The sequence below is a fragment of the Nelumbo nucifera genome, chromosome 1 (genome assembly GCF_055504915.1).
Source record: "Nelumbo nucifera cultivar China Antique chromosome 1, China Antique-T2T, whole genome shotgun sequence".
Lineage (NCBI taxonomy): Eukaryota > Viridiplantae > Streptophyta > Magnoliopsida > Proteales > Nelumbonaceae > Nelumbo > Nelumbo nucifera.
In genome coordinates, this window is record NC_142649.1 from 176,814,279 (window position 1) to 176,826,285 (window position 12,007).

General features: G+C 35.6%; 1 protein-coding gene across 2 annotated transcripts; it reads left to right on the top strand.

Moving 5' to 3' along the window:
• Window positions 1–239: 239 nt before the first annotated feature.
• Window positions 240–9,239, top strand: LOC104587245 (CDK5RAP3 protein homolog). 2 transcript variants are annotated; one of them, XM_010244777.3, is made up of 10 exons: window positions 241–443; window positions 577–711; window positions 1,128–1,222; window positions 1,314–1,408; window positions 1,516–1,651; window positions 1,738–1,887; window positions 1,999–2,559; window positions 4,897–5,105; window positions 6,521–6,653; window positions 8,928–9,239. In XM_010244777.3, the coding sequence occupies exons 1-10, from the start codon at window positions 383–385 to the stop codon at window positions 9,057–9,059; spliced, it is 1,707 nt and encodes a 568-aa protein (XP_010243079.1). In that variant the 5' UTR covers window positions 241–382; the 3' UTR covers window positions 9,060–9,239. The 2 variants fall into 2 exon arrangements, with proteins under 2 accessions (XP_088751513.1, XP_010243079.1); XM_088895387.1 differs by lacking the exon at window positions 577–711 and having other exon boundaries at window positions 240–443.
• Window positions 9,240–12,007: the final 2,768 nt, after the last annotated feature.

The window sequence follows — 12,007 nt, forward strand, 5'->3', positions numbered from 1 at the left end:
ATACTGTTATTTTTTGTATTTATTTATTTATTTAAACTGTTTTATTTTTTAATAATTTATTTAAAATGTTGGGGCGGTATCCGCGGAAAGGGTGGTCCTTACACTTAAGGGAGGTTTACCTTAGAGTAAAAAAAAGACCGGAGAGATTAATATGATTCTCAGAAAATCTAGGAGAGATTTTTATATTTTAGTATTTTACTTTTACCACGAATAATTAACGCGAAAACGTGCGCCCCGTCAGTTCGTCATTTACGTTTTGCTAATGCCTACCTTTTGACAGCAGAGAGCTACACGCGAGTCGGGAACTACTGCTCTTCAGTCATTCGAAGCAGAAAGAGAGAAGTATAGAATTTCGAATTCTGGCGAGAGAGCTCATCGGAAGATGCACGACCCAGAAGAGATTCGCAAACTTCCGATTGATATAGCTTTCGCTCGTCTCGCAGGTAAACTTTAACAATCTCAAGTTTGGCCTTGGGTTCCTTTTTTTTTGTTCTTTCAAAGTTAATTTAGGGTTCAAACTATTATAATATCTGTTTGGGTTTATTCATGCTTTGGTATATTTCTATTGGAGTGAAGAATGGTTGGTCGATCGGAAGAAAATTCCAGCTGATTATCGAAAACGACTGGCAGCAGTAAGGGCTCGGATTTCATCGGCTTTCTCGGCTCTACCGAAGAATATTGATCCCTATTTTCAGACCCTAGATCAAGAAGGTCACGCCAAAGTTCGATTTTTTTATCATGTTTACTGTTCCTTTTGTTTTCGCTCAAGAAAGGTTGATTGTTGCATAGAATTCAGATGTACATTTTTCATCAATAAGAATGTAAAGTTGCATAACATCCATGAACTTCGGTAATTTAAGAAATTGATAACTTGATAGTGATAAGAGGGAATTTGGTCTTACAAGCTTAACCTTTCCAACTTCAGATCCTGGTAGGGTTACATGATTAAAAAATAGAAGAAAAACAAAGAAAGAAGTAGAATCTCCATACAATACTGGGATGAATTCAGTAGAACAGCCATTTTTTGGTTATTTAGAATTGGAAAGAAAAACTAAAAAACAAAGCTATACTTTTAGAGATTCAGGATGATTCCTGTCATATCCTGATGGCATCCATTTCCTTTTCAGCCATCGGATACACAGAAGCAAAGAAAATATATGACATTCTTCTGAGATCAGCTCCAGAAAGCCGGAACATTTTTGGCCGGTTATCAGGTTCTGCTGTAAGATCTTTAAAGTCAACCATATCACACTTATGTTTTCTCCACCCTTTCTTTATATTGTTCTTATAGCCTTGTTTTGACATTCTGATAGGGTGAATGGGAGGCCATTGTGCGAGCTTTTGAAAAGGATCGCATTTTTCTTGGTGAGGCTGCTCACATAATGGTCCAAAATGTGAACTATGAAATGTAAGGCAGTTCCAGATTCACATTGTTAATATGTCACATGTAGGGTATGGAGCTTTTAATTTTATGTTATGTGATTGATTACTTATCACTGCACTTGTATGTTGAAGTCCATATCAGAAAAAGCAGGTGCAGAAGATTCAGCAACAACTAACAGAATTAGAGCGCAAGGAGGTTGATATTAAAAGAAATGCAGCCCTATCAGCAGCTAAATATGTAGAAGCTTGTCAAGAGCTTGGGCTGCAGGTTGTTCTCTTGGGGTTTGTCATATGAGTATAGATTTTAGTATCAGAAATAATTAAGATTAACAATGTAATAGTTTTGCTTTGCAGGGGAAAAATGTTAGGTTGGAACTTCTAGAGACTGCAATGTCACTTCCAGGCACCTTCAGCGAGATTCTTGAAGTCATAAATGGAGATTCAATATCGCGAGCAATGGACTACTATTCAAATTTTGTTAGAGATGCTCATACAGAAAAGGAGGTGAGGCTCATTAATGACCAGTGTTGAACTTTGGATATTTATATAGTGGATGACCAGGTGAACTTGTCTGCACATTCATATAGTAAGTATAGTTTATAAATGTGACTGCAGAACTCTTCAGGGAATGTGCTGCCAAATTTAAGGGACATTCGTGAAAATCCCCCTTCTCTGAATATTTCTGTGGTCCCTGAGGACCTTGATTCTGTAACAGATCTTTCAAAGGTCAATGCAGATTCTCTTATGACAGGGAATCTTGCAACTGATGCCATTGACTGGAATATTTCTCTGGAAAGCTCTCAGATTGATTGGGACATTGGGGTTGTGGAAGAAACGAATGATACTGCAAATGGACTAGGCCCTTATGAAATGGTAAATATCAGTGATGCCATACAGGATTCATCAACAAACAATGGCATGAGTTCTGATCAGACTCCTGTAAGTAAAGTGGAAGAAGGCATTGCCCCAGAGTTTCACACATCTGAGATATCTTGGGATATTAGTGTTGAAAATCCTGAAGTTGAAGTTCTTGAAGATGTAGATAGACAGGACCCGGTTCTGGAATCACAGACATCAGTTCTGAATATGTCAGCTCAAACTCAGGAAACAAGAGAACAGAGAAGTCAACTTCTGGAGACAGAGTACAGAAATAAGATTCTTGATGATCTATTTGAGGTATTTGCTATTTGTCATTGTTCTTCCCTATTCTGGTCTATATCTGTCTTAAATTTGTCTTCATATAAGGAAATTCACATGTATACATACATACATGCATACATGTACATACATACATACATACATAAATACATATATATATCACACAAGGGAAAGTTGTGTTGTTTAATGAGCTTTTGTAAATGACCTAGGAGTCTTCTACATGGCAGGTTAGTTTAGAGCTCTGGAATCTCCTCATCATCTATCTATGGGAAAAAACATTCTGCCCCAAAGACATTGTCTTGTGGTCAAAATAGACCCTTTTTATAAGCAATTTCTAGATTAAAGACTTGCAAAATTACATACAAGGATCAATATAGGGATGATGTACACTGCATAATTGAACAAATGGCCTATCTAGTGGGTCCTCCATCTATGACTGGTTTGGGTTGAGCACATGATCCCTCCGTGTGGCAGACACAGGTGGTGTTATTGCAGGGAAGCTCCCTAACTGACCCAGTTAGTGTAGTGCACCTTTCTCATGTAGCCTACTCTATTTTTGTTATAATGTGTCCATATGAGCTAGAGTTGTAAACTAGGCTGAGCTTTGGTCAGCTCTGCTTGGAATTATCACTGCATCATCTGACTGAGGCTTGGTTCAGGCTGTTGGTGAGCTTATAGTGCCAAGATCAGGCTTGAAGGGCTTTATGCTAAGCTTGACTCTGCTTGGCTTGATCATCGATTAATGGAGAACTTGCTCCTTACAAGGAGAAGGAAGATCTAAGATGAAACTGCATCTATATAATAATCCTTTAGTCATTGTTCGTAAAGAAAATATTTTCAAGATATGGAAATTTTCAGGGATACAGGAAACCTTATCTCTGCTCAATGAATGGCTTTTGGTGGGCACTATCTTTCCTTCAAATATAATCCCACCATCAAGATTCTTATTATCTTTTACGTGTCTCATTATTTTCACATCCATGCAGAGATCAAGGGGGACAGGTTGATGAGTCTAATCATATCAAACTCAATCATAATGTCATGGATGATGGATATGCTCTCATTTTCAGAACTGACATTGATTCCGTGAACCCTCTTGCTAAAAATGTGCTCCTTGGAGATGAAGATGACAATGGAAGGAAGTGCTACATTGGTCTGCTTCCTTAAAATACCAAGGAGGAGAGTCATCTCCCAGTCAAAGACAATAGCCAGATAAACTCTGCACAAGCTTGGCTCAGGGCTGAAAGCTACCATCTTGATGATATGTTAAGAAAAAGAAAAATAAATCAACAACCATTGAGTACAGATTAATAATAATAGTAATAATAATAATAATATAGAAAGCATGTTTTTTCCCGGCTAAACTTGGAAGGGGGTGGAGAGGGTGAAGTCAGGATTTAATCCCACATCAGTGGGAACTACATCCACTGACTTTACCAGCTAAGCCAACTAGCACATTCCAAAAGTAGGAAAGATTGCAGCACCTATGTTACCCATGTCTGGCAAGGACATGGCTGGATACAGTATCAGGTACATAATTATACTAAAATTTGAAGTATCCGACATGATATGGCACCTTTGTACAGGTATCCAGGTATCATAGTGCAGCAACAAATTTTACCACCAAATCAATACTCAAGTAATAGTTATTGATTGTTTTCTTTTTTAATGCAAAAAAATCCCATATGGGAAGGATTATATGACATTTGGCTGGGGTTATGAAGCTGAAATTTCTCACATAACTAGAGGGTGAAGGGGCAAACATGTCAGGTACTTTTGGGCTCAAAACAACATTGCCACATAGAAGATTTCTGGGTAAGTTTTGGGCTCTCTAAAATACTCAACTAGCAAATCCTTTTCCATATACTACATGCATATATACATATGTACATACATACAAACCATATATTTGTGTGGTTTATGAATATGCATATTCTACATTATACTATATATATATATATATATATTTGTCATAGCAATCAAAAGCATCAGGAGCTTATTAACTTCATTGTTGCCAATCTTGGCTTTTGGTTCTCTGCTAAGGGAAGTGGTTATATGTCCCCATGGCAGTCCTTAGAGTTCTGGAGGGTGTATTGTGTAAATCTTGTAGTTTTGGGGTCTGGGCTTCTGTTATGGGCCCTGCCCTTCTTGTTATTAATATTATTCTGAATTGAAATAAAATCTTATTTTCCCTTGTTCTAAAAACAAAAAATGCTACGTACTTAAATTCTGAATGCAAACACGATACCATCTTGATCAGTGTGATGGTGGAGCTGCAAACCAGATATGACTTTCTTCTAGAATTTTGGAGTTTTTTTTTTATTTTTTAACTTGCTGTTAGTATTTTATGCTCAGATCAAAGCATTTCTAAATCAACGGTTAATGGAGTTGAGAAGTGAAGAGACTGCATCTTTACAGCATCAAGTTCAGGCAGTTGCTCCATTTGTTCTGCAGCAATACACTGCTGATGCCATTGAGAAAATGTTGGCCGACGTTTCCTTGTCAATTTCTATGCTTACAAACAGGAAAACAAGGGACTTAATCATGATTCTGAACTCCAGAAGGTGGATAGCTTTTTTAGCATTCATTTAGACTGGTTTGATATAAATTTGCTTCCCATATGTATAAATGAGGTTTATCTACATTTTCACGTATAACCAGCAGTCTTTTCTCATGCTTACTCATGCCTATCTCATCTGAATAAGATCCTTTCTTCCTTGTCTAACAGCTCTTCTGATGAAGATACTCCATTCTCAAAGACCCCCCCTGTTCCTCTCAGTCTACAAAGCCCAACTTTCTTCTCTTACTGAAACCAGTGTTTGGCCATGAGTTGAAGGCTTTGAACATCCCAAGTATCACTCATCACAAGCCAAAAAGCTTCCCAAGTGACACAAATTATCCAATTGCATACCTTTTTACCTCAAATTGTCAACATTATGAACTTTATTCAATATGAAGTCCAAACAAAAAAGGTCACCTTAGATGGGGCTCCAAGTCTTAACATTCCAAATCCACTTCAAAGGCACAACTTGAGAGTTACAAGTCACCAGCAACATATAGTATGACTTCACACCAAGTACACACCATCATATCTATCCCGCCACCATTGACAGTCCCCCCTTTCTGGGTCCGGCTTGTGCCTATCAATGAACTCTAGCAGAGATACCAGCTCCTCCATTTCCCAAACCAAACATGTTTCTTACACCCTTAGCAACCAAATCGCCTATCCACTAACCACTTCATAGCATTTCTTTATTGTTTCCTCCTTGTTTAGTACAATTTCATACATGGTGGGATGTGAAGTAGAGAAAGAGATCTGTGTTTCATAATCCTTTCCAAAGACTCATACCATATTAGCCTAAGATATGATCTGTCTCCCATCCCAGACCTGAATCACCATATATACAGTGGATTATCTTCCTCCATATCTCCTTTTTTCTCCTTCCCATACCCCAATATCCATTCCCAAGCAAAGCTTTATTTGAGGTATTCAATGTTTGTAATCCCAATCCACCTTTTTCCTTTGTAAGTAGACTTTTGACCATGCCACCAAATGAATCTTTCTCTTGTCTTTCATCCTATCCCAAAAGAAGTCTTGCCTTGGTTTCTCCAACTCGAGAATCACTAGGTACCCTCTAAATTTTGCACTGAGCGGCCATGGATGTATCCGTCCTCCTTGATCTGAGAATTTATTGTTTCAAATGTCCATCTGTACTAGAAGAAATAATGATGTGAAACTGTGAAAGTGCATGATGCCTCAAAAAATCCACAAGATCTTTCTTTTTCTTTCTTATGGATGTTCTGTTTTTTTATTTTTTGATCAATAACCATGGATGTTCTTTTTTTTTTCCATTTGCTTCTTCCATTCTTAACATTTTGCATTTGATCTCTATGGTGTTGTTCTGTAGTTCTGAATTAGTCCTACCTCCTTGTTTTCCCTCTTTCAATGCCTTTAGCTAAGTTCTTTCATAAATTTCAGGTTTTTAGAAAGACTTGTGAGCACATTGGAGGAAAAGAAGCATCATGAAGTGAAGTTGAAAGAGAGCTTGAAGGATTTGTCAGCAAAACGCATGGAGCTGCACAATGCACTATCTTCATCCTGGCCAAAGCAAGTAAGTTGTACATCTCCTATTTGAGTTCTCACTGAAATGAACTTTTATCCATAGAAAAAAAAAACTCCACTAAAATGAGAACATTCACAATTGTAGGACAGTGAATTTGATTCTATCCATGCTTGTTTTCATATAGGATAGCAAAGCTTTATGTTTATGCAACTATTTTTTATTATATATATATATATATATATATATTTTTTTTTTTTTGCATGGGTCTATATTTTTAAACTTTTTGAGGAAAAGATAGCAAGTATACATTCTATATGAAAGAGCAGGAGAGTACATGAGAAAATGTACATTGATACACAAATGGTCAAGAAAAAAAGAACTGCATACAAGAAGGCCTCTTCTATTCCAATTGCAAGACATTCTATGGCATTCATGCCCCAATCCATCTAATCTGAAAATTAAAGCTTTCCAGAGATTCTCTGATCTTTTTTAATGGGTTTGCTAAGTGCTATGGTCCACTGGTCATTCTTTGGCATCATGGGGGATGGTGTTGCAGTTTATTGAGTCTCCTTCAAATTGATATTTTATAAGTGCAAGGTGCAAAATTTTTACAAATTAAAAAAAATATATTATTTCAAAAAAATGCTAACTTGAAGTTTAAAAGAAACCAAGTGTTTTAAAATTGGCTCAAATTATAAACATAATATATAAAATATATTTAAGCACTCAACAATTCAAACATGTGAAGCTTTTAATCTGTTTATTATCTCCCAATTGCATTACCTCAGGTAGATAATGTGATGTTAAACATCTTTCATTCCTAATTACATGAGATCAGCCCTCCACCTTTGACCTGCCACTTGAGGCAAGCCCAAACAAGTCCATGTGAGGGTCCTAAATTTTTGGCCCATATATAAAGGGATTAGTTTTGTGATTTTAGGATCAAGAATCAGATGTGACATAGATGCGTAGAAGAGAGAATATGTAAGTCTGTTAACTGCAAAGAAAATTAAAAATAAAATGAAGGGGTAGAGCGTTTATTCTAGTCACATAAAGACAGAGAGGTGACTAGAATTTTTTTTTAAAGAACAAAAGGAGCAAAGCCCATTTTTTGGCTCTGTAAGTTGAATTTTAGGCTTTTATGATGCCTTTTACACCCATTTACCTTATTTATACAATTTGATATGATTTGGTTGCATTGCACCTAAAATCATTATATATCCTATATGGAAACAGCAGCACAACCTGACCTCGAAAAAACTCTTATCACCTAAAATCATTGTATCTCCTTGATATTTATGCCCTATAGTACCATAAATGTAAAGTTTTGAGATTTGATCTTCATATTATATTCTTAATTTGCTCATATTCTAACCATGCAAAGGTATATCCAAGACACTAAACCATTAAACCATTTCATTCATTTGAAGAAAGGAAAATCTAGAGTGTGTATGAGTATTTACTTTTTCTTAAACACAAATATGAGCACAGATGTGATACGTGGCAGATATGCAGAGCAAACAGGACCCAGTTACTGGGACAAAAATCAATAAGTGGATATCATCCACCTATTACTTTGGATGGGAGAACTCCCCAAGCATTGTAGAAAGAACACTATGATGTATGCTTGGAATCTGTACGATCATAATGATTAAGAAAAAAGATCATGCAGCCATTCTAATTTGGGAGTATTGGAAGCTTCCTGGCGCGGTTAGTGTTGGGTACTGCCTATTGTAAATGGAAAGAAGACAGAAAAGAAAAAAGAAATATTGGAAACTGGAAAGGTAGAGGAAATGAATAGAATCTGACTGCCTCACCCCTAGGCTTAGGTTGGGGTCTCGCCAACTGAAGAAAACAAGATAACAAAGTGTAGCAACTGTAGGAGATGATTCTCACTTCTCAGGGAGTAAACAAAAGTCTGGATTCTTTCATCAAAGGGTTTCTTTTTCTGGAATTGCAGACAAGTATCTTTCAAAAGAAATTGGTAGAGATAGAAAAGCAGATTATAGAAGAAAATTGCTTGGGAATTGTGATCACATGCTTTGTAGGTTCTATTTGTTGGACCGATGGTTTAGGCTTTTGAAGCAATATTAGGTGTATCAGGAAGGTTCATTTTCAGTTCTTGCCGTTTAATTCATTAATTCTCTCTTGGACATGATTTATTATTAGATTTTAATGCTTCTCAATCAGTCTTCCTTCAGAAAGAAAGGTTTGGAATTTTGATTCTTAAGGCACTAAATTAATTGTTTTTCTTTGTAATTGATCTACTTGACGGGAAGGGAAAGAAAAACTTGAGAACTGAATAAATATGCCATGTTGCAGGAAGCAGCACTTGCACAAACCAGGGAGCTGAAGAAGCTGTGTGAGAGTACACTTTCATCGATGTTTGATGGAAGGTCTGTCAACATTATTGGAGAAATCAACACTTTATTAAGTAGTAGTATCGGTACATAGAGTAAAAAATTTTGCTTACAAAAACTAATCATTAGTTAGAAATCATGAAACTGACAACTTTCCATCAGTTAAATTGCATATTTAAATTCCTTAGAAAATTTTGATTGTCGCGGCTTTTAAATGGTTCATAAGGGAATATTATAAATGTCTTAGTTCTCATAATAAAGTGCTATTTCAATACTTCTATGTGTTTGGATTTTCTAACAGCATTTTGCACGCATAATGGTGATTTAAATTGCTTGAAATGTTTTTTTTTTTAAATTGTTGAAATGGTTCAATCCTGAAATATGAATAGTATGCATATAGTGTTTGGTCAAGGCAAAAAAGCAGAAATTTCCTAAAAGCTACTTTTACATTGATATGTGACCCTCGTGTATGGGCTTGAGTTGTGAAACACATCAATGAGTGATGATGCAAAAAAAAATGTGAATGTATTATGTTTTGCATGTTTTTTTTCGTAGTAGGATCCCAAATTGTTATTTTTGGGTAATTTTGTTGATAGTTTGGGAATAGGGGCATTTTCGTCATTTTATAAGTCGGATTTTTGGTCTTGGGTTTTTTTTTAACAAAAGTTATCTTTTAAGGGTTCATTTGAAGTTAGTTTTGTTCTTAAGGAGTTGCTTGTGAGAGGAAAACATCTAGAGGCTTGTGTAAATATTTTAATTGGCTTGTCCAGCAAGCAAGCAGTGAGTTATAAAAGAGAAGAGGGTTGTTTTTGTAGTGGTATTTTTTCGGGTTCTTTCTCTCTTATTTGAGTTGTAGCTTAGCCCTAGTTAAGGTTTCAAGTATTGGGAACTTGGGTTTTGAGGAATTGACATATTTTTGGCACCTTCCAATCCTTTTATCGTTGTGTGTTCTTACGAGAGGCCAGTTTGTTGCCATTGTTACTGTAGCGGAATTGTTCCAAGAGAAGTTTTACTTCAGGTTAAGGTCTAAAATCCCTAAACATCCAACTTGTTTGTTGTTTTCAGTTTGGTATTTCTTATGTTTATTGTTGTATATTTGAGGCATTGCATGTAATGGTCTTTCTGTCCACATCAAGTGGTATCAGAGCAAGTTCTTTCCTTGGGTTTACTTCAAAGTTCATTCCTCATGTTTTTCTATATTATCATAGTTGCAAGGGGTGGATGTAAGTAATGAGGGCAGATTTGGCCCTCCATTGACATCAGGACATGTGGCATCTCAAAACAACTAGATGACACCTCGACACCACGTAGGCAATGATTTGCCTTAGCTGAAATCTGACCTGGCAACTTACATCCGCCAACTAATTGGAGTCCTAACTGGCGACCTCATTTATAACTTGGGCACCTCGGTAAGGTGGCTAAGAACACCTTGTCCAGGGCCGACTTGTGGTACCTTGTTGTTATTGGTCCAAGTGACCTCGGCACGAGGAACAACCTCCCTTGAGGACTTGTCAACTCGACTGAGGTCCAGATGGCGGCCTGCGAGGCGTGCTTGCCAACCTCCGTGTGTGAATTTCGTCACTCTTGGGTCTTCCAGAAGTCATCTCCTGCATTGAATGTTTCGGAGGCACAAAACTTGGTCTACATGCGCCACTCCCTCTAAAGACTTTGGCCTGGCCAGCCACGACCTTCCAAAGATTTTGGGCAACGTGCATGAAGCCCACACCAAACAATGCCTATTTATAGGCCTCACCTCCAACCTCACAAGGTACATGCACGATTTAGTTTTTGTAACTCTCTAGCTCTCTTACTTTTAGTCAAGGATCAAAGTTTCGGTGTCGAGTATCGTATTAGACAAATTAAATATAGATACGGATACGGATGCGCTTTGGAAACGCATAGATACAGACGAAAAAAATGGAAATGCCTAGATATGCCGGAAAAACACATACAAATTCCATAAATATATTAATAACACTAAATTTAAAATCAAATAGTCATAAATAATGTATAAATACAAAGGAAATGTATATTTTAATGGTATGCATAAATATTACACAATTTTATTGATAATGTAGCAATAAAGAGTCCACAACACATAACATGTACATATATTATATTTTAATTACTATATTAATTATTTTTTTTAATTTTTTTACATTAACAAAAAAGTCAACTAAATATTAAATTCTCAAATGTAAACTAGAATATCAATTAATAATTCATAAAAAATATAATTTCAATTTAAAATATATTAAATCTGTTAAAATTTCTAAGATATAATATGCAAAATTTTAATTACTAATATAATTATTATATTATTGATAGTTTTATTTCTAAAATTAAAAATCATTTTTTGGTATAAATGTTGATTAACAAAGTCGATAGATTCTATTTAATATTATACTCTCAAATATTTTCTAAAAAATAATGTAATGTAAATTAAAATATTAATCAATTATTTAATATATATTAATTTTAAGTATTAAAATAATTATTTTATTATTAATATTTTATTTGCATAAATTTCAAGAGATTAAAATCATCTTTTGGTTTTAATGTGGATTTGATAGATTATTTATTCCATAGGTTTATAAAATATCAATTTTGAATATTGTTCTTTACAATTTTTATTTAAAATTGTTAAACATAAATATATTATTTATTTGAATTACATGTACTATTTAGATGTTATATGCAATAAAAGTTGTTTTATTTTAAATGTTTACACAAGTGTGAAGTAGCCTAAATGGTTTACGAGTTGCCTTAAATGTGCTTCCCATATGGGGGGACTCAGGTTTGAGTCACGTGAACGCCTTTAATTTTTAATAAACAAGTACGTGTGTGCAAACGTGTATTAGTTTATATCGCATGATATCGGACCAATACGTATTAATACAAGGCGTATCAACCCGATACACACGACTAACAGCATACACCTCCAATCATAGTGTATCGTGTGCCAGGTAAGGCTGATACTGATACGATACGCCCCATATCGGGCGTATCATGTCGATATTTGAATCCTTGCTTTTAGCTCTC

What these genes read in the sequence shown, in the direction of transcription:
- LOC104587245 (XM_010244777.3), top strand. Translation starts at nt 383, where the DNA reads ATGCACGACCCAGAAGAGATTCGCAAACTTCCGATTGATATAGCTTTC. An exon ending in AGCTTTCGCTCGTCTCGCAG is followed by an intron (nt 444 to 576) that starts GTAAACTTTAAC and finishes ATTGGAGTGAAG; the next exon opens with AATGGTTGGTCGATCGGAAG. An exon ending in GTCAAGAGCTTGGGCTGCAG is followed by an intron (nt 1,652 to 1,737) that starts GTTGTTCTCTTG and finishes TTTGCTTTGCAG; the next exon opens with GGGAAAAATGTTAGGTTGGA.